At 33.0% G+C, this 26,086-nt stretch overlaps 1 protein-coding gene across 3 annotated transcripts in view; it reads left to right on the top strand.

The window, feature by feature from the left end:
- DNAJB14 (DnaJ heat shock protein family (Hsp40) member B14) overlaps positions 1-26,086 on the top strand; it is a 44,647-nt gene that overhangs the window by 12,334 nt on the left and 6,227 nt on the right. The window contains exons 2-7 of one of the 3 annotated variants that reach the window (XM_003798508.3): positions 2,913-3,084; positions 11,130-11,275; positions 21,029-21,214; positions 22,908-23,002; positions 23,806-23,915; positions 25,591-25,763. In XM_003798508.3, coding sequence (XP_003798556.1) covers positions 2,913-3,084; positions 11,130-11,275; positions 21,029-21,214; positions 22,908-23,002; positions 23,806-23,915; positions 25,591-25,763 — 882 coding nt within the window. Of the gene's footprint in view, positions 1-2,912; positions 3,085-11,129; positions 11,276-21,028; positions 21,215-22,907; positions 23,003-23,805; positions 23,916-25,590; positions 25,768-26,086 lie in introns of all 3 variants that reach the window. The other 2 variants (XM_023518398.1, XM_012810561.2) reach the window with 2 other exon arrangements.

The raw sequence follows: 26,086 nt of genomic DNA, 5'->3' as shown, positions 1-26,086 counted from the left end.
AAAATATAAGTGAGTAAATATCTGTATGTCTGCAAATTTGCCATAGCACTGCTGTAACTTTTAAAATATATTTAACAGCTTTATTAGGATATAATTCACTCATTTAAAGTATACCATTACAGTGGAATTTTAGTATATTCATAAAGTTGTGCAGCCATTACAACAGTCAATTTTTGAACATTTCCTGGTGTCAAAACAAACCCCATGGTCATTAGTAGTCTCTCCTCATTTTTCCTCAGTTCCACTCTCCCCCTTCTCCCTGGCCTTGGAAATGACTTATCTACTTTTTGTCTTTGTAAGATTTGCTAATTCTGTACATTTCATATAAGTAGAATCATACAGTCTGTAGTCTTTCGTGACTGGCTGCTTTCACTTAGTATAATGTTTTCAGGGTTCATCCATGTTGTGGCATGCATGTATCAGTACTTGGTTTCTTTTTGTTTTTGAGTAATATATCCCATTGTCTGGATATATCACACTTTATGCATTCATCAGTTGATAGACATTTGGTTGTTTGTACTTTTTTGTCTGTATGAATAATATTATGGTGAACATTTTTGAACCAGTTTTTATATAGATACATGTTTGCATTTCTTTTGGATATATACCTAGGAATGGGATGGTTGAGTTGAATGATAGTTAATATTTACTTTTCTAAAGAACCACCAAGTGATTTTTCAAAGTAGCTGTGCCATTTTATATTCTCAGTAGCAGTGTACTAGGGATCCAGTTTCTCCCCATCCTGGTCAGCATTTGGCTATTATCCATCTTTTTGATAATAGCCATCCCAGTGGGTGTGCAGTACTATCTCTTTTCAGTTTTGATTTTCATTTCCTTAATGGCTAATGATGTTGAGCAACTTTTTTGGTACTTATTGGTCATTTGTTTGTTTATATGTTTTGGAGAAATGTCTATTCAGACCTTTTGCTCATTTTTTAACTTGAGCTTTTTGTCTTTTTATTATTGAATTATAAGAATTCTATTACATTCTGAATACTTTTTTGTGTAAGATATATGACTTGCAAATATTTTTTCCTGTTCTATAGATTGTTTTTTTTTCACCCTCTTGATGACTGCCTTTAAAGTACAAAAGTTTTAAGTTTTAATAAAGTCTGTTTTCTGTTTTCCTTTTGTCACATGTACTTTTATTGTTAAATTTAAGAATGTATTGCTTAAACCAGGGTAATGAGATTTACTCCTATTTTTTTTTTAAGAGATAGGCACTTCGTGGCCCAGGATGGAGTGTAGTTGTGTGATCATTGCTCACTGCAACCTCCAGTTCCTGGGCTATTTTCCCACCTGAGCCTCCTGAACAGCTGGGACTATAGGGGCACACCATTATGTCTGGCAGATTTTTAAATTTGTTGTAGAGACAGGGTATAACTGTGTTGCTCAGGCTGTTGTCAAACTCCTGGTCTCAAGTAATCCTTCTACTTGAGCTTCCCAAAGTGCTGGGATTATAGACATGAGCCACCATGCCTGACCTAATCCTATAAGAGCTTTGAAGCTTTAGCTCTTCATTTAGGTGAATGGTCAACATTGAGTTAATTTTTACATGGTGTGATGGAGGGGTCCAAAGTTATTCTTTTGCATGTGGATATCTAGTTGTTGACCCATGTGTTCTGTTATGTAGGATTTTTATTTTTATTTAATTTTAAGTATTTGTAATTTATGGTAGGATTATTTGATATATGAGTTGTTTAAATTTTTTGCTTGTTTTTTGCCTTTCCAATCCACTTGTGAGTTTTTTCAGTTATTTTTTTTCTGTTTTCACATTTAACTCATAGATTGTGGTACATAGGAGGCTAGTTCTTTAAGATTAGATTTTTAATCATAGACTGTGGTACATAGGAGGCTAGTTCTTTGAGATTAGAAGATGACTTTATGGACTAACTATAATGTGGGCTTATAATAAATGAATATTGACCACTTGGGGGTAATGTTATAACTCTTAGGTAAAGCTTGATAAATTATATGTTTAACTCATCAGTATCCTTAATGACATTGCCAATTACTGATTAACATGTATTAAAATTCACCATGATGGTAGATTTCTTTGTTTTTTCCTTTTAGTTCTGTTAATTGTTTTATGTTTAGTTTTAATTTTTATTATGGAAAGTTCCAGCATATGTTAAAGGAAAGAAAATATTATAATCAATCCCTATCACCCACCCCTCTTTAACCAGATATTATGAACATATGGCCAACCTTATTTCATACATTCTATCCCCAGTTTTATGCCTTTCCTCCCCTGATTATTTTAAAGAAAATTCTAGACATAATTATTTACATAATTACAAATTTATAATTTATTATTCCAGATATAATTAATTTTTAAATTATAACATAATTATATATATATGTGTATTACCATATCTTCTAGTGAAAATCTCTCAGTGATAAATTTTCTCAGTTTTATTTGTTTGAAAATATTTTTATCTTGTACACTTTCAGGAAAATTAGTGCAGAACTCAAATTAACACATATTTTTCAGAGTATTTTGAAGATAATCTTCTAGGGTCTTCTGGCTTCCATTGTTGCTTTGGAAAAACAAACAGGAAGTCCATTCTCTCTTTTATTGGTGGATGATCTCATTGGCTTCATTAAAGACTCCCTTTTTAGTTGTAATCTATGGTTTAACATGGTACGATAAATGAAAGTATATCATAAATAACTGAATGATAATAATTTCAAGGTATTAGCTTTATATTTCTTAACAGTCTGCTTCTTAATGGTGATTAGTGTTCTGTAAACAGTTAAGTACATGAATGTTTGCTGTCTATTAATAAAAAGATCCTGTGGCAAATCTTTTTGAAGAACACAGTTCATAATTTGTCTCCTTTGTAACTTCTTAAGATGTAGTAAGTATTACCTTAATATAAACAGGTACACTATACTTTATCTATCTACAGCATTATTGGAAATAATCATGAAAAATGGAAGCACAGCTGGAAATAGCGCTCATTGCCGAAAACCATCAGGAGGTGGTGATCAAAGCAAGCCTAATTGCACAAAGGACAGCACATCTGGTAGTGGTGAGGGTGGAAAAGGCTATACCAAAGACCAAGTAGATGGAGTTCTCAGGTATGATTTATATCTCAGTCATAATTAATTCTAATATAACTTTTTAGTGTTATAACACCTAACAAATGTGTTTAAAATTTAATTTATTAGAAGAATAGACATTTAAGGAATTGAACTCTGGCTATGACTGTGCTTTACATTCTTTATAAAATCGTTTTGTAAAGTACCAACTTTATTGATAATTCTCTTTTTTAAAATAAGTTACAAAGCATCTTCCAAATAATTTTTTTAAAGAAAAGTTTTTTCAGGTTTTTATACAATACATTTTTACATAGTAATATTGAAAGAGGATGAATAATTTTATATAGATAAAATGGAAAAATTTTATAGGAGAGGAACATTAACTGTAATAGCAACAGCATTTTCACTTTCCTATTTATATTAATATTTTAAAAATTAAAATATTACATATGAAGGCTACCTTCATATGTATGCAGATAACATAATGTTTTCTCCTTTTAATGTTTTTCTTACTCTGATTGTTGTGTATCTATGTTTTAGTTTCATGATATAGTTCTACTTAAAGCACAAGAATTAGAGTTGAAACTTTATGAACTGAGTTTTGGGTATCTGGCTTTATAAGTAAAAATGGGCTTTTTGGAAATAAAATGAAAGTTTGAGTATGAAACACTACAGAAAAGACTATTTTGTTTTCTGCTAAAGCTTCAGGAAGCTGTATTGATGTTGCACTAGTGTTTCTCTGCTAGGAAAACTAAAGTTTAAGGATACATTGAATAGTGATTAATTAGATAATTCTCATGGAGAGTGAATTGTCTAGAATAGTGAACTAACTCAAGAGTAATTAAAACTAGTTACAATCTCTCTCTGTTGGCCTTTTGTTTCTCTTTTATGTTTTGTTGTTTGTTTGGGGAGTTGTTTGAGTGCTAGAATACAGTGGCATCATCATAGCTCACTGCAACCTTCAATTTTGAGGCTCAAGGGATCCTCCTATCTCAGCCTTCTGAGTAGCTAAAACTAGAAGCATGTCCCACCATGCCTCACCAAGTTTTCCTATTTTTATATAGTAGAGACAAGATCTCACTCTTGCCCAGGCAGGTTTTAAACTTCTGACCTACAGCAATCTTCCCTCCTTGGCCTGCCAGAGTGCTAGGATTAAAGGCATAAGCCACTGTACCTGGCCTGTTTCGCTTTTAACAGTATTTTTTTCATCCATTTTGCTCCATTCTCTTTTTTACTTAGCATAATTTAAGTATATTTTGAGCTACAGGTTTTATTTCAGGGAAGTATTTTGTGTATTATCAATAAATTTTGTTTTTTCCCCTATATATTTGAAGCAAACGCTTGATTTTAACATTTTATTCTAGTGTGATCACAATGAGGAAAAATGATTCTCCAGTTGTGGTAAAGCCATAATAGGGTATCTGATTAGCATAAGAGGTAGTAAAGCACTTTGAGAATATGAATAATGCTGCTATTCACTTTTATAATGGTAGTACTGCATCAGAGACAGTTGAATAGGTGAGGTAAGTGAATAAGAAAGACTTATTTTTGAATTTTTTTCAGGAAAAACTCGGAGTATGCAAACACATTCATGGAGACCACATTCTAAAAACATTATATTTTGTTGAATGAATTACTTTATGTTGGGAGAACATAGTCTAAATGAAACACTCACAGTAAAGTAAATTGTATTGTATTGTTTATTAATTTTGTGTGTTTTTTTAAAGAATATAGAATGATCTATATATCTGAAAGTTCACTGAAAAATTAGAGTTTAAAGTTTTGGAAAATATGAATCTTCTGAATCTGGTATTCTTTTAAACAATCTTTATTTCTTCATTTCCTTTACCCAAGGCTGAAAAGAAAAAGGCAACTAGTTCAAGGTGTAGTAGAAATAAGGAAGAACATATGATGATAAATCTTTTTGTTCTGGTGTTGATTTTATGGGCTTTCCATTACAGTCTCTGACCACCCCCCCATTGGTATTGAATGTAATTCTCCCAAAATATATGTGTGTTTGTTTGTTTTTTTACTTTTTACTGGAGTATTTACAAAGAAACTGCACACAAGTATGCAAACACAATTTATCTATATTCATATATAGGAACTCCTATACTTTTACACCAGTTTTTTTTTTTTTTTCAGAAAAGGTCTTTTAAGCTTCAAAATTTACACGTTGCTAGCTCAAGTATTTTGCAAAGTTGAAAGTCTATAAAACAAAATAATTTGGTGTTTGGAGAAGAAATTTCCCAAAAAATGGTTTTAGGGCCTAAAGTTTATTCTCATTTTATTAAAGTAATGAGATTTAAACTGTAATGAAGTTTATTCATGTTGTGTAGTTTGGAAGTAGATCCTGAGCTATCGAGGTAGACTGTATATTCTCCCAACATTTCCAATCATCCACCCTGGATGTTTCCTAAGACATTTCCCTTTGATTTAGGAAATCGATATGTTTACTTTCTTTATGCTCAAGTTGAGTATCTAAAAGAAAATTTTTCTGTTTACCATAAAATTATTAAATATTAAAAATTAAATTAAAAGATTAAAAAAAAGACTTTCCTGTCTTTAGGCAGGGAATATCTTGAGAATGGAAGAGTGAAAGATGATGGTGAGTGTAAATGCACTTTGTATATGACCAGAGTTGGACAGATGGAAACATGAATTGTTGAGGAAGTATTTTTTCTGTTGGCTTCTATTTTCTTAATAAAATTGGAGATGAGAGTTAGAAGAAAAGAGATGAGGTTCAGAGCTTGAGGAATGTCATAAAAGTATGGAGTATTTGTTGTTGTTGTTATTGTTTTCTGGTGCTCTAACTGCTGAACTACTGACACCCAACCTGTAAGGAATATTTGTAAAGGTGGAAAGCAAAGGCAAAAGAAGAATTGTTGACTTACCACTGAGAGTTCAGCCACATTTGAGAACATGAATTCTTTATAGGTAGAAGAATTAGCTTAGTAGCATACTTGTATTAAAAACTGAATCTCTGTTGAATAATTTTATTATACCTTTTCTAATAAATGTAATTTTTTTTCTTTTGGGGACTAAATCTTATTGGAAATTTGTTTAAGAGAATTCCTAAGTTATTTAAAATACTTCAGTTAGTACTCTATGTAAGAGTTAGCTGAAATCATGTAACACTTGTTCATTATATTAACCTTCATAGGTGTTAGTGAGGGAATAGATCATCAGCACACACTTACATGATGTATAGTTTTGTTTTTTCTTGTACCTATACACAGGAGATTTTTCTGAAGAAAGCCATGATACCTTGTTGTTTAGCATGATTATGCAAACAAGTTGCTCAGTGACAATTTGGCTCAATAGGGAGAAGCCTTGCAATAATACTGCATGCATTGCATAAGTAAGCACTGGCTTACAGTAAGACTGAGGAACAAGTGTGTAACTTTATAAACTAATATCCTGTTAACACTTGGCACTGTTTTTTGTCTTTGAGTTGAAATATGATATCCCTCCTAGTTAATGATTTCATACTGATTTTATGAGTTTTTAAAATACGAAATGGTCTTTTTTCAATAATATAATAAAAACTTCTTCAAAGAAGACTCATATTTAAAAAATAATTGAGAAATAGTTGTCATATTTCAACTCTGTACAACTCTAAGTCATTTGAATTACGGTGAGTTGAATTTAAGGTTTGATTTAAGTTCTAGTTCTTTAAGAAGAAGAAAAATCATTGTGCTAAACATCAAATAAATAACCCTTTATTTCAGAAATAAATATATTTTTAAACACTAATGAAATTTTGAATCTACACTAAATAATTAGCTATGGCACATGAAGAAAAGGAGAATTGGAAGGTGATCTGACCTCCTCTCCTGCCCACTGTGCTTTAATGCACATAAAAGAAGCCAGAAAGGCGTATTTTTCCCACCGTTGAGCTCCAGACACCTTGGACCTTATTGTACGTTATTTCCTTCTGACATAGATGATGAGTTATACTTTTTTTAACTTTTTTCTTTTTTAATTCTTTGATGAGGCTCAAGAAGGTTTAAATCTTTCAGAAAGCAGCTTACTGTGAAAAGACATATAGCTTTTAAAAAGGAACATGATGAACAACAATATGAATGAAAGATACATGAATAGTTTTTCACTTGTATGAAAAATTAGGTGAAAGACTATATTTGGAGCATTACTTGAAATAGTCAAAAAAAAAAAAAAAAAAGAAATAGTCTTTAGTCTATCCATTAGTGATGGTGACTTTATAACCTGGCTTCTCAGGAATTTCTCCTAGAGGAGAAATCATGAAAAATTTAGGGCACTGAAGATACAGTAGAGTCAGATACTGCTAAAAAATAGTGAAATAATTGTTTTTCCTATCTAGACTTTTTCATAGCTTAGTCATCCATATCTAGAGCACTACAAATTCCAGCCTACTTTCCCTACACTACTGAGCAACCCTTTCCTGGGTTGCAGTTTTCTATTGCCCAGCGTTTTGTGCTCAAGAAATATCAACAGAACAATTTTACAGGGTTAATCTGCAACACAATTAAACATCTTATGTATTCACATCAAATAGTAATGGTTTTAGAATTGTTCAGTATTTATCACTACCTTTTCTGCTTTCAGGTACTATCTGCCACTTTCTTAGCTCTATTCCTTATCTCACAGTCTGTTTCACTTCTATTAATTGTTTCTCTTCAATTTCAAACTGATTTTTGGTACCAACTATATTTTCATTACAGCACTCATCATCTTTGACCTGAACATGACTTTTCAGATCCCCACTATTTCTGATGTCAAACTGAAACAGTAATCCATCCATCCATCCAACACATATGGTGAACAAGACATAATCCCTGCCTTCTAAGACCCTGTAGTCTAGAAGAGGAGTCAGACAAATAATCAGGCAACTGCCTTACATTATAGTAATTACTGGGATAAAGCTAAGTTCAGAGGGCTTTAGAACCATTTAAGAGGGGCCCCAAACCTAGTCCTGAGGTATTCTTGAGAAAAAGAAGAGCAAAGCTGAGGTCTGACAAAGTTGTAGAAACTAGCTCAGTGAGAAGAGAGGGAGTCAGAGGAGAGTTCTGAGCACCAAAAACATATGTAAATATTTAGGAGGGAAGAGGGTCTGCTTAAATAGAGATTGTAAGAACGAAGAAGAAAGGAAGACAATGGTCACTTTGGAGTGGGAAAAGGCTCCTTTTCTTCGTTATTCTGGTTCTGAGACAGCAAGATTTGCAAGTGAGACCAACAGAGGTTTTGAATCCTTACTTTTGATGCCTTCTCTTATGCTTCTATTTAAAGTGGCAGCTCTATCCTTCCATTCTCTTTTTCTCTTTTGTACTTCATTTTTCTCTAGTTAATCACCATTTGATGTCTTTATATATTGCTTATATATTTACTGTTTATTCTTCTTCCAATTGTAAATTTAATATGATTAGGGATTTTCTTGACTGTTTTATTCACCAGTGGCACATCTGAAATTGTGTCTAGCAGAAAGCAGTTGCTTAATAAATTTTTGTTGAGGAAATTAAGCCTTATTCCCACCTATTTCCTGGTTATGTAATTTTAGACAGTTTCCTCACTGTTTAAATAAGAATAATATCCTCCCTAATGAGGAGTGAATGACATAATTTGTATAACACAATCATAATAAAATTCTACAGTTCTTTATGTGAAATTTTTGGGACCAAAGATAGTTTAGAATTCACAATTCTTCATATTTTAATAAAGTAAGAGGGTTGGGCGCCCGTAGCTCTGTCGGTAGAGTGTCGGCCACATGCTTCGGGGCTGGTGAGTTCAAACCTGGCCTGGGGTTGGTAAACAAACAAACAAAAACAAAAAACAGTTGGGTGTTGTGGTGGGTGCCTGTAGTCCCAGCTACTTTCGAGGCTAAGGACTCCAGAGAATCACTCGAGCCCAAGAGTTTGAGGTTGCTATGCACTATGACACCATGGCACTCTACTGAGGGTGACAAAGAAAGACTGTCTGAATAAAAAAAAAAAAAAAAAGTAAGAGAATACAGTTGGCCCTTCATGTCCACAGGTTTTGCATCCATGGGTTCCAACGGGGAGAAGGTAGAGGGGTAGGCCTGTGGCTCAAAGGAGTAGGGCACCGGCCCCATATGCTGGAGGTGGTGGGTTCAAACCCAGCCCCGGCCAAAAAAAGAAAATATTTGAGGAAAAAAAATAACAAAAAATATTACAAATAAAAAATAAAGTAACAACTAATTACATAACATTTACATTGTATTAGGTGTTACTAATAATCCAGAGATTTTAAGTATGTGGGAAGATAGATGCAGGTTATATGCAAATGCTATATCATTTTATATTAGGAACTTGTGCATCTGTGGATGTTGGTACATAAAGGAGGTGGTGGAGCCAATTCATGTGAATATCAAGGGATGACTGTGTTGTATATTACATACATCTTTGTCAGTGGAGCTACAGTTCACAATCAAATTATAACATAAGTAAAACATATAAATATTTACACTTACATGGGAAAAATGAGGACCCAATAGTAGTTTCACATCTTTTCAGGTCATATTTTACCTTTAAAACAGTTCAAGTCAAGTGTTTTGCAGTCAGATTAGTTATAGAATAACTTTGATTTTTCAGAGCTTTGTGAACATGGGAATGTGGATACGGGATTGTTGACCTGTAGCTAACACACAGTAGGTATTTTAATAAATGCCCCTCTTCTCTTTTTTCCTATCACATAGGTTCTAAACATACCTAGGAGAATGAATCTCTATAAAGGTTGTTCATGGTTTTGTTTGCTGATTTATCTCAAGTACCTGGAACAATGTCTGAGGCATAGTGGTAGTCGATACAGATTACTGAGTAAATAAAGGATAATGTCATGTCTTTGAAATAAAACTGATTTTTGGTTAATTCTTTTTAAGTATCCAAAGTTGAAAGATCCAATTTTAGTTATTATTACTCTATAACAGATTATTATTGATATAATTATATGAAAATTTCTATAAACTTCTACGATTTTATATTACCTTGTATTTTCCTCCCCCAGTTCATATTCATTACATATAGAAAGCTAGGGCTCATTTAATCAAAAAATGTTTACTAAGAACCTGTCATGTGCCAATCAGTATGATGACTAAAGTTCAAGCTGTGATTAAAAAAAATCAACCTGTTTTCTTTCGGTCAGTCTTTTCTTTTGCTCCCAATGATCAATTACACCTTAGATTATTTTACCTGTTACTACCTCTGTCATCAAGCCACCTGCCCATGGAACACATCTAAAATTGCAGAATACTCTATAAAACATGTTTAAAATATACCATGGCTTTTGTGAAAGCAGTTATAGGTTGTGGGAAAATGCTGGCATCCAAAAGTACTTGATGTTCTCTGCTCCATTCAGAGTATTTATTTTCCATTCCTAATATATTTTAAGAACTTTGGGTTTAAATCTATTTCATCGTTAAGATACAAACTATATATAAGTAATGGTATGGAGTATAATTATCACAGTGAAAATTGGGTGTAACAAGAATTAGCGAGTCCCATGTCATATTCTATTACAAGAGTTTGTCTTTTTCAGAGAGTAACACAGATACATTCTTACCATCATCAGACTTATTTTGAAATTTAAACTGTAGGACTCTGCAGTTGTTTTACTTACACTAAACTGTTGCTTTGATACTTGGTTAGATCTACATTATGCAAGAATAAAAGTTTTGGAATGTACTGCAAAGTCATTTTTAACCATGGTATACTTTTGAGTTTTGGACTTTTTTTATCCATGCAAGAATACTAAAAATTATTCTTACCTTCTCATTTTAGTTATAGTATACATACTCTGTCCTTCATCCACAACTATTATGGCTTACTTTACTTCTCTATAGTTGTGATAAATTATACTAAGAACATTGTCATGGCTTACTCTTCTTAAGACTTAGGAAGAGATTGGGGGAATGATCTATGGTCAAAAAACAGAATGAAGTAAACTGACTCTTAAAGGGATAAGCCATCATTAGATTTTGAGAAAACAATCCAGGGATAGTTCTTTGTACTATTCTAATAAATTAAAAACTAGACATATCACATGACCTTCTTCCTTGAAATTTACATTATAATACACTCTCTTGTTCACAGCATAAACAAATGTAAAAATTACTATGAAGTACTTGGAGTTACGAAAGATGCTGGTGATGAAGATTTGAAAAAAGCTTATAGAAAGCTTGCTTTGAAGTTTCATCCAGACAAAAACCATGCACCTGGAGCAACAGATGCTTTTAAAAGTAAAGTAAACCTTTTAAAGCAATTTTACTAAGTTCTTTTTAGGATTCACTTACAGTGTTTCAGAATATTAAATTCTGCTTTTGGACTGGTACATTTAGAGATTAGTACAAGCAAGAGTCTGCAAAATCCTTGAAAACTTCAGTATAATAACTTGTTACAACTAGAGCCAAACAAATGCAGTTTTTGGTTTCACAAGAGCAGCATTCCACTTTTGGCGTAGTCCTAAGTAACTTTCTAGGTACCCATGCGTGCTTTCTAGTTTACCACAAACAAATAGGGTGATGGTGATGCATGAGCGTCTAGCATATTGTGGTCTAGTTCTAAGTGAAGTAAGAGTGAATATAGTTTTTGTGAGTTTTTAAGGTAGAAGAGACTTTCCACAGTGTGGATATTAAATAAGCTATCTCTCTAGTATTTCTGCATTTCTAGTACAATTGGCCAGCAATTTTTATTTTTTATGTTTTTAGAGACATGATCTTACTATGTTGCCTAGGTTAGTCTTGAACTCTAGGACTCAAGTAGTCCTTCTTCTGCCTCAGCCTCACAAAGTACCAGTTGCATTTTTTTTAATATATAGTTCTAACTAATGTGATTTTTTTAAATGAGTTTCTTTCCTCTTCCCTACTACTCATTTTTAATTTTTTTTCTTTTTCAATCTTATTTTGTTTTTCTTTGCCAGTAAATGAATGCCAAAGAATTTGATTTTATAATTTCATGCTTTGTTAAATATAATTGATTGGTGCTTAATGTCTAATTCACAGTGAAATGATTAAATCTGCGACTGTTCCTTCTTGTGAATTAGGCATTCATAATACCAGTGTTCATATTAAAGTATGGGGGTCTTAGAATAACAAGAGGCAGATGCTCATTTTTAAAATGTTCCAAAAAGATAGACAATAGAAAGAACAATACTGTTTAAATTGTTTCTGAAATAGTTTTATTTCTCATAGGAAGTCACCAAGGAAAATGTATTTGGGAATTAATGATTAATACATTTCAATAAAAGTAGCTGCCAATGTGGGGCTGGCAAAGGTGAAATGCCACTGTGACAGTGAGAGCCTTCTCAGTTCATTTCCATAAAGTAAAAGTGCCATATTGAAATTCCAAGAATCAAAACTATTATCTAAATAAATCGTTATTTCTATCAATTGACTACTTGCAGAATATGTACAGAAAGTAGTGCCATTATTTTTGTCCTCCAAATACACATCTTTATTAAATAAAAATGAAGTTTTCATTGTTAAAAATTTTTAATGCAAATGACATCACTTAAGTTAATTTCTAATTCAATAGTACAGAAAGATGGGAAATTCTGATGAAATTTTCAAATATATAGAATAAATATTTTCAATAAATAGAATGAATTTTTCAATAAATAGAATAAATATTTGTTTAATTTGTTTTATTGCTGAAGCCTAGTTTCTACAGTGAATTTTAAGTATTCATAAATTCAAAATGCTTTTCATATATGTAGTCACAGAATTGGTAAAGAAAGTAACTGAGACCAGGCATAGTGGCTCACACCTCTAATCTTAGCAGTTTGGGAGGCTGAGGTATGTGGATTGCATGAGCTCTTGGAGTTCAAGACCAGCTTGATCAAGAGTGAGACCCTGCCTCCACTAAAACTAGAAAAGCTAGCCAGGTGTTGTGGCAGGTAACTGTAGTCCCAGATGCTTGGGAGGCTGAGGCAAAAGGATTGCTTTATCCCAAGAGTTTGAGGTTGCAGTGAGCTATGACACCACAGCACTCTACCCCGTGTTGCAGAATGAGACTCTATCTCAAAAAAAAAAAGTAACTGAAATCTTAAATACCTAATTTATCAACACACATTCCCTCAAAAATTAAAAGTTCCACATTATGAGTTAAAAGTATTTAAAATTATTTGTTTTAAAAATATTTTGACAGTGAGTTGTTTGTATGTTTGTTATTTGTTAGGTGATTTCAGTGTTAATTCTTTATAAATGTTAAGAATAGTAAAGTATTTCACGCTTCCCTTTCTGTATTAAAGTTACATTAGCATTATTGGCCTTAGAATAACACTAAGCGTATGTACCTAAGTTTTTACAGCCTATGATAACATTTTGAAGAGATGAGTAGCATAAAAGTCACCTAAGGAAGCCAGCTAAACACTCAGCGGAGTTTTACAAAAGTGGTTGGACTTTGTTGTGGTAAATTGAGTTTAATGCTCTACTTTGCAAAGTTAAAAACTTAATACTTACCCAGCATGTTGAGAAGTGACTCATCTGAAGAGGAGAGGCTCACATTCAATACACAGGAGTTTATCTGTAAATCAGAATGCCAGTTTATTAGTCCCAAAGAGGATAAAGTAGGGAGTTGGTTGATGAGCCCATTTTTCATTGAATGGAAACTACATAAAAAACCCAAGTTGATGCTTGGTGAGCAATGGTAAGTAGTTAATTAGAAAATATTACAGCTAATGTCATCACACAGCAATGACAAGTTTTCTTCATTTAGCACATGGTATCTTTTCATTACCTTTTGAATTGTCTTATTTTATTTTTAACCAGTTAATCTTAACTTCTTTTTCTTTTTTGACTACTAAGTTGTTTATCTCTAGGCAAAGACAATACTTTTTTATGTAAAAGCTAAAGTATAGATTGATTGCTCTGTAATTACTGAAATAGTTTTTACAGAAAATAAAACTACTTGCTTTTTATTTTCTCCAAAAATAGAAAAAAAAAGAAGTAAACCCAAAACAAGCAAAAGAAAGGAAGTAAGAGTGGAAATCAATAAAATTGAAAAAAGTAAAAATAGTGAAAATCAATGAAACAGGCTGGTTCTTTGAAAAGATCAATACATTGAAAGACTGAAAAGAAATAAATGACTGTTGTCAGAAATGGTATCAGAATTAGGAATGTCACTATAAACACTGCATACATCAAAAGGATAGTAAGAATAGTATGGACAGTTCCACGCATAAATTTACAAGTTAGATGAGATAGATCCATTCTTCAAAAAACACAGAAGATCACCATTCAGTCTGAAATAGATAATGTGAATAGCTCTACAGAATTTGCAGTGTTTTGGGTATGGTTGGTTTGTTGAAACCAAAACTCATGTTGAAATTTGATCCCCGTGTGGTGTAGTGTTGGGAGGTGGAACCTAATGGGAAGTGTTTGGTTCTGGGTCCCTCATGAACGGCATGGTGAGTGAGTTCTTGCTCTGTGGAGACTGGATTAGTTCTCCTGGGAATGGGTTAGTCCTGAGAAAGTGAGTTGTCATTAAGCCAGGAGACCCCTTAGGTTTTCTCCTCTTTGCATGTCTGTTTCCCCTTTAATATTCTCCACGATGTTGTGACACAGCATAAGCTAGAAGCCAAGGCCATACTCTTAAACTTCTCAGCCTATGAAACCATAAGCTAAATAAACTTTTCTTCTTTATAAATTATCCGATATCAGGTGTTCTTTTGTAGAAACACAAAACAAACTAAGAATTGTTTAGTATATTTAATTTATAATTATGAAACCCCCACAAAAGAAAACCCCAAGCTCAGATACTCTTACTGGAGAATTCTAATAAACTTTTAAGGAAGAATTAAAACTAGTTCTTCATAATTTCTTCCAGAAAAGGAGGAGGAAACATTTTTCTGATTCATTTTATGAATACATTTTACCTTGTTACCCAAATCAATCAAAAACACTACCAAAACAAACAAACAATAGACCAACACTCTTCATGGAATAAACCCAATATCATTAACAACCTACAGATTTTTGCAATATATAAAAAGAATTTTACACCCTGACCCATGATGATTATTCCATGGTTGCCAATTTTTTCACAGTGTAATCTACCATATTTATAGGCTAAAGAAGAATTTTATTGAGATGCAAAAAAACTCTGAATAGCTAAAAACAATTGATTAAACGAATAGAGTGGTCATAGTCAGTGTTCCTGTTTTCAAGACTTAGTATAATAGCTCTAAAAACCTGAACTTTGTGTTATTGGCAAAGGGATAGACACATACATCAAAAGAACAGTATAGAGAACCGAGAAATAGACCCATACAAATATACACAACTGATTTTTTACAAAGATGTAAAAATAGTTCCGTGGAGGAAACTTAGCCTTTCAACAGTGATTTTTGAGTAACTTGACATCAAATGAGCCAAAAAATTAACCTTGATGAAAAGTATAAAGCTTTATACAAAAAATGAACTCAAAATGGATCATGAATATAAATATAAACCATAACACTTTTCCACTTAGGAAAAAATTACAGGAGCAAATCTTAAATATCTAGAGCTAGGGAATGGTTTCTTAAGACGTGGTGTTGTCAGTCTGCAAATTTGTGTTTGTGTACCTGAAGCACAATTAAAGCCAAGCTTTGTGACTCTAGTGCTTAGTGATGCAGAACGTCCCAGATAATACTTTAAGTAACCACACTTTGGGGCATTAACACATAGTCATAACTTTCTCAAGGGCATTCATTCCTTCTGTAAAACAAACTCATATGTTTTCCTTATGACCCTGAAGTTGTCTCCTCCTCCTCCTCCTGCTTGACAAAGAAACAGTATATCAGGAGTTATTAATAAGAACAATAATGTGAGAACAAGGGTGCTGTACAGGAAGTGAGCAGCCAACATATGCAACAAATAAGAGCCTAGTCAGATTTTACATTATTTCAGTCATTGAAAAAATGCCAGAGTACTAAATTTAAGTTCTCAAGGGGCCCAAGCACAATAACACCAAAAGCACAGTTCATAAAAGGAAAAGTCAGAGATCAGAATTTAAAAGTTTGCTCTGCCTCATTGAGAGGATGAAAAGCAACAGAAAAAGAGAAAATATTTAAATATCTGCCAACCACATATATGACTAAAGGCTAGTATCTAGAATATATAAAGAACTCCCAGTAGACAATTCCAGAAGAAAATGGGCAAGAGAGATGGAAAGGCATTCCACCAAAGATGATATATTTATGGCAAATAAGCATATGAAAAGATAAGACTGGGTACTGTGGCTCATGTCTGTAATATCAGCACTTTGGAAGGCTGAGGTGGGAGGATTATATGAAGCGAGGAGTTTGAGACAAGCCTGAGCAACATAGCGAGACCTTGTCTCTATAAAAAAATAGAAAAATTAGCTGGCATGGTAGTGTGCACACCTGTAGTCCCAGCTACTCAGGAGGCTGAGACAGGAGGATCGCTAAGCCCAAGCCTGTAACATTGTAGTGAGCTGCAATGATACCTCTCCACTCTGGCCCAGGCAACAGAGTGAGACCCTGCCTCAATTAAAAAAAATTTTTTTTCAGTATTATTTATTAGCTATTAGAGAAATGAAAAGTAAACCAAAATGCAGTATCACTACACATGCATCAGAAAGGCCAAGGTAAAAAATAGTGACAGCACCAGATGTTGACATGGATGCAGAGAATGGATCATTTTTGATGGGATGTATAATAACACAGAAATTTTGTACAAGAATTTGGGAGTTTCTCAAAAGACTAGCAAGTATACAGCTAGTTGCCATACAACCAAGCAGTGCATTTATCCTGGGCATTTATCCCAGAGAAATGAAATTTTATCTTTATACATAAACATATACATGAATGCAAATAGCAGTATTATTTATCATAGCCAAAAACTAGAAACAACCTAGATGTTATTCAGCAGGTGAATGATTAAACAAACAGTAGTATATTCTTGCCGTGGAATACTACTCGGTAATAAAAAGGCATGAACTATTGGCATATATATAACAACCTGGATCAATCTCTAGAAAATTATGCTGATTAAAAAATTCAATTTTTAATGGTTTTATTCCATTTACATAACAAATAACATAGTCACATTTATATACTGTATTGTTTCACTGATATGACATTTTTATAGAAATGGAGAATAAATTAGTGGTTGCCAGAGGTTAAGGTGGGGATTGGGAGAAAGTGGATGTGGTTATAAAAGGGCAACATGAGGGTAGTGATAGAAATGTTCCTTGGCTTGACTCTTAATATCGATATCCTGTTCTTGATAATGTACTATAATTTTGCACAAATTACCATTGTGGAAAATTAGGTAAAAGGTATAGAGACTCTCTGTATTATTTCTTACAACTGCATGTGAATCTGTAGTTATCTTAAAATAAAAACGTTAAAGAAAAATAAATGAAGTGGGTGATACCTTTTGGTATTTTATTTGGTATCAAATAAGTGACAGTGAGCTAGAAATGTTATTTTGCAAGGCTTTTGAGTACAAAATAAATTTTAGATATAATTTTTTAAATTGTAAGGAATTGCCCAAAAAACCTTGATTATGGGTATAATACAAATGAATAGAAAAAAGAACCCTTATTCAATAAATAGTGCTGGCAGAACTGGTAAACTACATGTAAAAGACTGAAACTGGACCTGTACCTTTTCTCCACTCACTAAAATTGATTCAAGATGGATAAAAGATCTAAATCTAAGGTATGAATCAATAAAAATCTTCAAAAAAAGTGTGGGAAAGACACCTGAAGATATCAGCCTGGGGAAAGATTTTATGAAGACTTCCATGGCAAGTGGAACAACAACAAAAATAAACAAATGGGATTTAATTAAACTGAAAAGCTTCTGTACCACTAAGAAGACAACAACCAAAGCAAATAGACAACCATCAGAATGGGAAAAGATATTGTATATTATGAATCAGACAAAAGCTTGATAACTAGAATCTACAGAGAGCTCAAATTAATCAAAAGCAATAACAAAAAAAGCTGACAATCCCTTATATCAATGGGCAAGTGAGGTGAAAAGAACCTTCTCTAAAGAAGACAGACAAATGGCTAACAAGCATGTGAAAAAATGTTCATATCATCCTTAATTATCAGAGAAATGTAAAAATTAAAACCACTGAGATATCACCTAACCCCAGTGAGAATGGCCCACATCACAGAGACTCAAAACTGCAGTAGCTGGTGTGGTTGTGGAGAGAAGGGAACACTTTTACACTGTTGGTGGGACTGCAAACTAATACAACCCTTTTGGAAGGAAGTATTAAGAACTCTCAAAGAACTCAAACTAGACCTCCCATTTGATCCTGCAAACCCATTACTGGGCATCTACCCAGAAGAAAAAAATGTCATTTTACAATAAGGATATCTGCACTAGACTGTTTATCACAGCTCAATTAACAGTTGCCAAACTGTGGAAACAACCTAAATGCCCACCAATCCAAGAATGGGTTAACAAACTGTGGTATATGTACACCATGGGATACTATACAGCCACTAAAAGGATGGTGACTTTACATCTTTTGTATTAATTTAGATGGAGTTGAAATACGTTCTTCTTAGTAAAGCATCACAAGAATGGAGAAGCACGAATCCAATGTACTCAACTCTGATATGAGGACAATTGATGCTAGTACATGGTGGGGGGGGAGGAGAAAATAGGAAGGAAGGAAGGGGCTCACCCTGTGTGACACAACTCTTGGGGGCAGGGCACCATTAACAGAGGGACTTCACCCAGCAAACACAAGCAATATAACCTAGCTCATTGTACATTCAATGATTCCCCAACAATAAAAATAATAAATTATATATTTTGATCGTAATTCAAATATTTTCTAAATTATCTTAATGTTTGGAAAATTTTTTTAAAGGAATGGCCTTAAAAATAAAAGTGGGTTGCCTATATATTAATAGTTTTAAAAGTAATAGCATTATGAAATTATATGAAGTCACCTTTTGACTGTGTAGTAGATGTTCAGTCCTAAAACTCATATTGCTTTTTTAGCAGAGATGGATAGATATGTCTTTTCTTTAGGTATGATTTAATATCTTGGTATTGTTTATAAGTACATTGTTTGGATTTTTGACTATGCTTCCCCATTAAAATAGCATTATAAATAATGATATAATTCTGAGTCACAGATTTCTTTGAGAATCTGAAGAAAGTTTGAAAGCAGCCCCTCAGATAGATGGGCCATTCATCAAATTTTTCATACAGGAGTATTAATAGAACACCTAGAAGAAAATTTCCACAGGAGATTCAGGCCAGGGCACCCCTGCTGCTTCCTGAGCAGCCCAGCCAGAGGATCTCCACCCTATGTTCAAAGATATGAGGATGTTGAGAGAAGGCAGGGGGACATCGAGATGGGATATACATTCGGAAAAGGTTACTGGATCCACTGAAGGAGGAAGGTGTCTTTAAATAGAAACACACCCTCACCGCCTATAATTCCAGCACTCCGGGTGGCCGAGACCTATGGATTGCGTGAGCTCACAGGTTTGAGACCAGCCTGAGCAAGAGTGAGACCCTGTCTCTAAAAATAACTGGGTGTTGTGGCAGGCATCTGTAGTTCCAGCTACTCAGGAGGCTGAGACAAGAGAATCGCTTGAGTCCAGGAGTTTGAGGTTGCTGTGAGCTATAATTCCATGGCATTCTACCCTGGGTGACAAAGTGAGATTGTCTCCAAAGAAAAGAAACACACCCTTACAATTGTATATATTTTTACTTGTCAATTAAATAAGTAGATAAACAATTTAAATTTTTTTTCCAGAATGTCTGTATATATTTCAGTCTAGTATGTAATCATTCCTAAACAACCAGCTAAGATGCATCTGTTTGCTTGTTATGGTAGCTACCATACAGGATCTAAAATATATTTTTAAAATATCCTATATTGCAAGATGTTTATAATCTAGATTAAGAAACAAGATGGTGTGGTGGCACACCCCTGTAATCCCAGCACTCTGGGAAGCCGAGGCGGGTAGATTGCCTTAGTTCACAGGTTCAAGACCATCCTGAGCTAGAATGAGACCCCATTCTAAAAATAGCCAGGCATTATGGTGGATGCCTTTACTCCCAGATACTGGGGAGGCTGAGGCAAGAGAATTGCTTGAGCCTAAGAGTATGAGGTTGCTGTGAGCTATGACGACATGACACTCTACCAAGAGTGACAGTGAGACTGTCTCAAAAAAAAAAAAAGAAAAGATGAATTTATGAAGTGATTATTAGCAGTATCAGAATGAGAATAGGGTAGTTTCTGATTTTAGATTCAAAGCACTACAGCTTCTGTAAATTGCTATGAAAGTAGCAAAATGAGATAGGAAAACTTTAGATTACTTACTTTAAAACTAATTCAGAGTTTAGTTGGAACATGAGGATATTGAAGTGAAAACAAAGACTTAGTCCCTACTTTAATGGAGTTTACTGTTTTAAAGGGAATATATTATTCAGGAATAGAATGAAAAAATAGTTCACACTGAATACTATTGTACAAAAATGGTGTATGTGAGAAGTGAGAGTATACCCATTGTGCTAAGAAAAATTTGACTTTGAACAAGTTACTTAACCTTTTTGAGCCTGGGAGTCTTCCTCTGTACATGAGAGTAATTACAAATAATGTAATAAGTAAGGTGTTGGATACAGAGCCTGGAGTACTCAATACATGGTAGCTTCTGCTATTATGATTGGTTTGAACAACCTTGATGAATGACTAGATTATAGTACTCAAAAAGGAAGAAGCAGGATTTTAGGGAATGGAGCACACATAATATTAAGAAAGGAAAGATAGACATTCCTTTTTGTCTAAGGCAGTATCGGGACTTGCCTGTCTTATATAAAAATGTTATCTTGAGACATAAGTAATTTGTATAATTATAAGCAATGTATAATATCTTTAAAAGAAATTGTACTTTTTTACAAGTTTCCTTGATTAGTTTTAAGTAGGTTTTTTTTAATGTGACAGTTTTTATATGGGTTAATCTATAATATAAAAACTTTAACAACTTTTACTCATTCCATTCAGAGATTGGAAATGCTTATGCTGTTTTAAGCAATCCAGAAAAACGAAAACAATATGACATCACAGGCAATGAAGAACAAGCTTGTAATCACCAAAACAATGGGAGATTTAATTTCCATAGAGGTTGTGAAGCTGATATAACTCCAGAAGACTTGTTTAATATATTTTTTGGTGGTGGATTTCCTTCAGGTACTTTAATGCGAATTATGTATCTTACATTTTAAGAAACTTAAAGAGCCTTACCTCTAGTTACACTATTTAGAGATTTATCTACCTTCTTGTCTCCTTTTTTTATGATGTTACGATCCTATGATGGTTTTTCATGAAAGTAGAAGAACAACATTAGGGTTATTACTTTCACTATAGCCTACTTTTTTCCTAGAATAAATTTTAATTTAAAAAAATGAAGTGTATAAATATTTGATATTTTATATAGAGCTAAAGAAAAGAAAAGTAAGCAGGAAATTTAGTGGCAATGTCTTATTAAGTGCAATTACAATAGTGAAAGGTATCCTATATCTTGAATGACGATTGGACATTGGTTCTCTGGAGATCTTTGTAAATATTTTATTAATAACATAGATTGCTAATTTGGATGTTTGTGGAGGTAGGTCTTCATCCATATTTCCATTTAAATAGTTAAAGGTCTGATTCATAAGCTATACCCCAAGTGTTTGGGGTTTTTTAAATTCCATTAAGATAGAAATAATTACTTGAACTAGACTATCAAAGTGAAATATTCTAGTCACGCTAGTAAATGAATAGGTTTTATAGTATCAACATAAGTAATATTGAACTCTACTTATATTTATAGTAAGTTATTAATATCATTAATAAGTCCTTGGAAACTGCAACTTTAATAAATCTAACATGCTGTATAACAAACCCATCTTGCCATAAGCTAATTTTTTATAAATAAGAGTTAAGTTCCTCTGGCATGTAGTACATTGTTTCATTTAAAGTTGCAGTTTCCAAGAACCTATCAGTGACATTAAGGGGGGACTTACTGTCTATTGAGAGCATTTACTTCAGGTGCTGAATCAAACATCCCACTCCAAATTAGGAACATTTTTATGAATATAACAATATAAGATGAACTGGTACCCCTCTTTGAATATTATTGAGAGAGGTAGTGGTTATTGATAGGACGTTTTGTAAAACATCTTTGAAGAGGATATATAAATACAAAGTAATGACTGAAAATATAATCTGTGTTTTAACATAATAGAAAAATCATTAAAACTAGTAATTTTGGCTGAATATCAGCCAAAAATTTGATTCATAAGGAACAATCAGTAATCTTTCAAGGAATAGTGAATTTTCTTCTGACAGTTAATTTGCAGTTATTTTGCTGTTATAACATAGTTTACTTTGTCAGTGGTAACCATTTCTGATGGGTCACCTTGTTTGGAAATAACATAAATGTCCATCAGCAAGAGAATGTTTGAATAAATTGTGGTCTACATATACCATAGAATTGTATAGCTATGTAAAAAAAAAATGAGTGCTCTGTTTTGATTTCTAGAGATATTTGTGATTCATTGATAAATCCAGAAAACAAAGTTTCAGAACACTGAAGCAAGGTTTGTAAAAACAGCCAATCACAACAAAAATCCTCCGTGTATGTAGAGAAATTCATATTTACTGAGTTTTCATAAAGAAGGAACTTCTGCCTTATTTCAAAAGAGGCAGAGTCTGGGATGAATCATTTTTGTTTCTGTCCACCATTCACTCACAAGTGAGGTGGGCAATAAACATATACTTCTCAAAATACACATGCATTACTTTAGTAATTTTTAACAAAGTAAAGAAGAATGTAAAGGAAAATACAATTTTTCTGATAATTGCTCATCCTAATTTAACCTTTCTTTTAATTTTGTAGGTAGTGTACATTCATTTTCAAATGGACGGGCTGGTTACAGCCATCAACATCAACATCAACATAGTGGCCATGAAAGAGAGGAAGAAAGAGGAGATGTATGTTTATGATATTATTTCAAATCACAAAGTGGCAAATTTCAGCTCAGGAAAAGCAATTAAAGTTGTGTAAAAATAGGACAAGTTGTTTTAAGAAATAATGAGTTTTCTCTTACAAGGGTGTTCAATATAGACTAGAAAATCCTTTAGGGATATTGTCAGAACAGGAGTAGACGTCAGAGTGGGAGATAGTTGGTCAGTATAACCTCTTCAGATATGTTACACTGTGATTCCAAGGAAGGCACACCTGCACTGTTTTGAAGGTAATTTGTTATTGTTGGTCCTAAGAATTTAGAATTAATACTGAAAAACTTAAAGTGGAGGTAACTTTCCTTTTTCTAATGCAATTATACCCAATTGCCTATAGCAGTTAAATTACATGAAGTGGAAAGGTAAATGAAAAGATACTAGACTATAAATTTAAAGGCCTGGGCCCCAGCTCTGCCACTCACCAGCTTCCATCTTCTACCTCAAATTCAAGGTAAAAATAGTTTTGCAACCTGCAACATATTGGTAGAGTCTCTATGTTGTGTGTGAAGAGAGAGTGAGAGATGAGGACTTCCTTGTCTGTAAAACAAGACCAAGTTGTGTCAGTATTTTTCAAATCAGAATCTCCTGGTGATGTGCCTGGCAAGTTATATTTTTAAGATTCACTGTAGGAGACTGGTATGATTAGGCTGATTTGAAAGCACTGAACTAGATGATCTTAAATATCCTTTCTGCCTCTAAAAATGTATGACAACTGTTGGATTATTGACAACTAGTTATATTACAATCTGTTATTCTTTGATGATTTTTTATAGGGAGGTTTTTCTGTGTTTATCCAGCTGATGCCCATTATTGTATTGATCCTCGTGTCATTATTAAGCCAACTGATGGTCTCTAATCCTCCTTATTCCTTATATCCCAGATCGTAAGTAGCTAAGTGAATCTTTATAAAAATGAATTACTGCTGTTTCTTACCTAGCTTTCTTTCTTTAAAGGGCTTGCTTGTGCTCTTTTCTATTTTTAAATGCCAAAACTATTACTATATCTATATCAGATTGTAAAGTTTCTAATTTTTAAAATAATTACTTTATGTGATACATTTATATATTATATTATACTGCTAGTTTACATTTCTGTTCACTGTGACTAAGAACAGAAGTGCTATATTTGAACTTGATAGCAATTTAACGTGATTGGTAATATGTTGGTATTAAAGACAAAAAATAATTTAAAAGACAAAAATACTTACAGAAGTAGTGATTGATCTTACATAGATTTGTGTTATTAAGGGGAAGATTACTTTTCTGTTTATAAAATATTGATTGAATGGAAGCAAATATTACTTTTTTAAATGAAGCATCTTTCTACCATATACTTATATGAGTTCAAAAGGTAAAGGAAATGTCACAGAGCATCCATTCTAGGCAACTTTGGTATAATACAAGGAATATGAAGGAAACTTAGTAAAATGATATTGGCAGTGATTTTACAGTATTAAGAACAGATTGGTCTAAAAATAAGAATTACTTATTCTTTCAAATAAGACTTACTAGCAAAAATATTAGCAAAAAATTGAGAGAACTTTATAAGAACATAATATATTAGAAGTATGGTTACTTTTTTATGACATGAAATCATGGTTTTAGGCAATTTAAGATAATATAAATAAATACAGGTTGTATATCGCTTATCCAAAATGCTTGATAGCAGAAGTGTTTTGGATTTCAGATTTTTCCGGAATATTTATATATACGGTATGAAATACCTTGATGATGATACCCAAATCTAAAACACAAAATATATTTATGTTTCATATATATCTTATACACTCAATCTGAAGGTAATGTTATACAATATCTTCAGTAATTCTGTGCTTGAAATGAAGTTTGTATACATCAAACCATCAGAAAGCAAAGGTGTCACTATCTTAGCCACCCATTTGGAAAATCTGTGGTTGTGTGGCATCACTGTCATTCCTGACTTTAAAGTTACACGAATAAACAATTGTTTTTCTTGCACTATTTACATGTAAGTACTTAAAAGTAAACTTTTAAGTAAGTAAGTATGGTGCCTGTGGCTCAAAAGGAGTAGGGCGCCAGCCCCATATGCTGGAGATGGTAGGTTCAAACCCAGCCCTGGCCAAAAACTGCAAAAAAAAAAAAAAAAGAAAAGAAAATATGACATACCATTATTACAATGAAAAAACAATGTGTCCACAATATCTAAACGGCATAGTAGCATGAACAGAATTCCTCTGTCAGCTATTAAACAGCAACAGCAAACCAAGGCAGGCTTTCAGTCTTTACCTACCATGCCGTGTTTGGATTAAAAGGTTACAGTACACTTGATTGCATTTTGACTGATGCATCATGTAAGATCAGCTCTGAAATTTTCTACTTGTGGCAGCATGTCTACATTCAGAAAGTTTCAGATTTTGAAGCTTTTGGATTTCAGATATTTGGATGAAGATGATGCTCAACCTATTTACTAGTAGTAACTTTTTAGTGATTTTTAATTGTTTTTGTTAGCTTGGTTTATAGTAGCATGTTGGAATGTCTGATTTTAATTTAAAAAATAATGATTGTGCATCTCTTTTACAGTGGATCAGGGCAAATCATTAAAATGCAGACAGAAAATTTGGGTGTTGTTTATTATGTCAACAAGGACTTTAAAAATGAATATAAAGGAATGTTATTACAGAAGGTAGAAAAGAGTGTAGAAGAAGATTATGTGACTAATATTCGAAATAATTGCTGGAAAGAAAGACAACAAAGTAAGTTTATCAAATGTTCAACATTTAAAAACTTATTCACAGTCTTTGGAATTGATTACTCTTGATTTTTCCCCCCATGGAATGTTCTGGAGTTCTCTGGCACATAATTGGAGTTCTGTACGTAAATGAGACAGTATGTTTTAAATATACATGTGGCCTTGTATAGTAGCTGCTTATAGTAGGGACTTAATTAATGGCACCTGTATATTGTTATCAATAAATATTTAGTTGAGTAAGTGAATAATACCAAATTATATTATATTTAAGATGGTCATTATAAGATACATCATTATTTTATCTACCACTAAGAAAGAAAAAAATCC

This window comes from Otolemur garnettii, unplaced genomic scaffold (assembly GCF_000181295.1).
Source record: "Otolemur garnettii isolate 467f Iridium unplaced genomic scaffold, OtoGar3 scaffold00137, whole genome shotgun sequence".
Taxonomy (NCBI): domain Eukaryota; kingdom Metazoa; phylum Chordata; class Mammalia; order Primates; family Galagidae; genus Otolemur; species Otolemur garnettii.
This window is presented reverse-complemented; position numbering and strand designations above follow the sequence as displayed.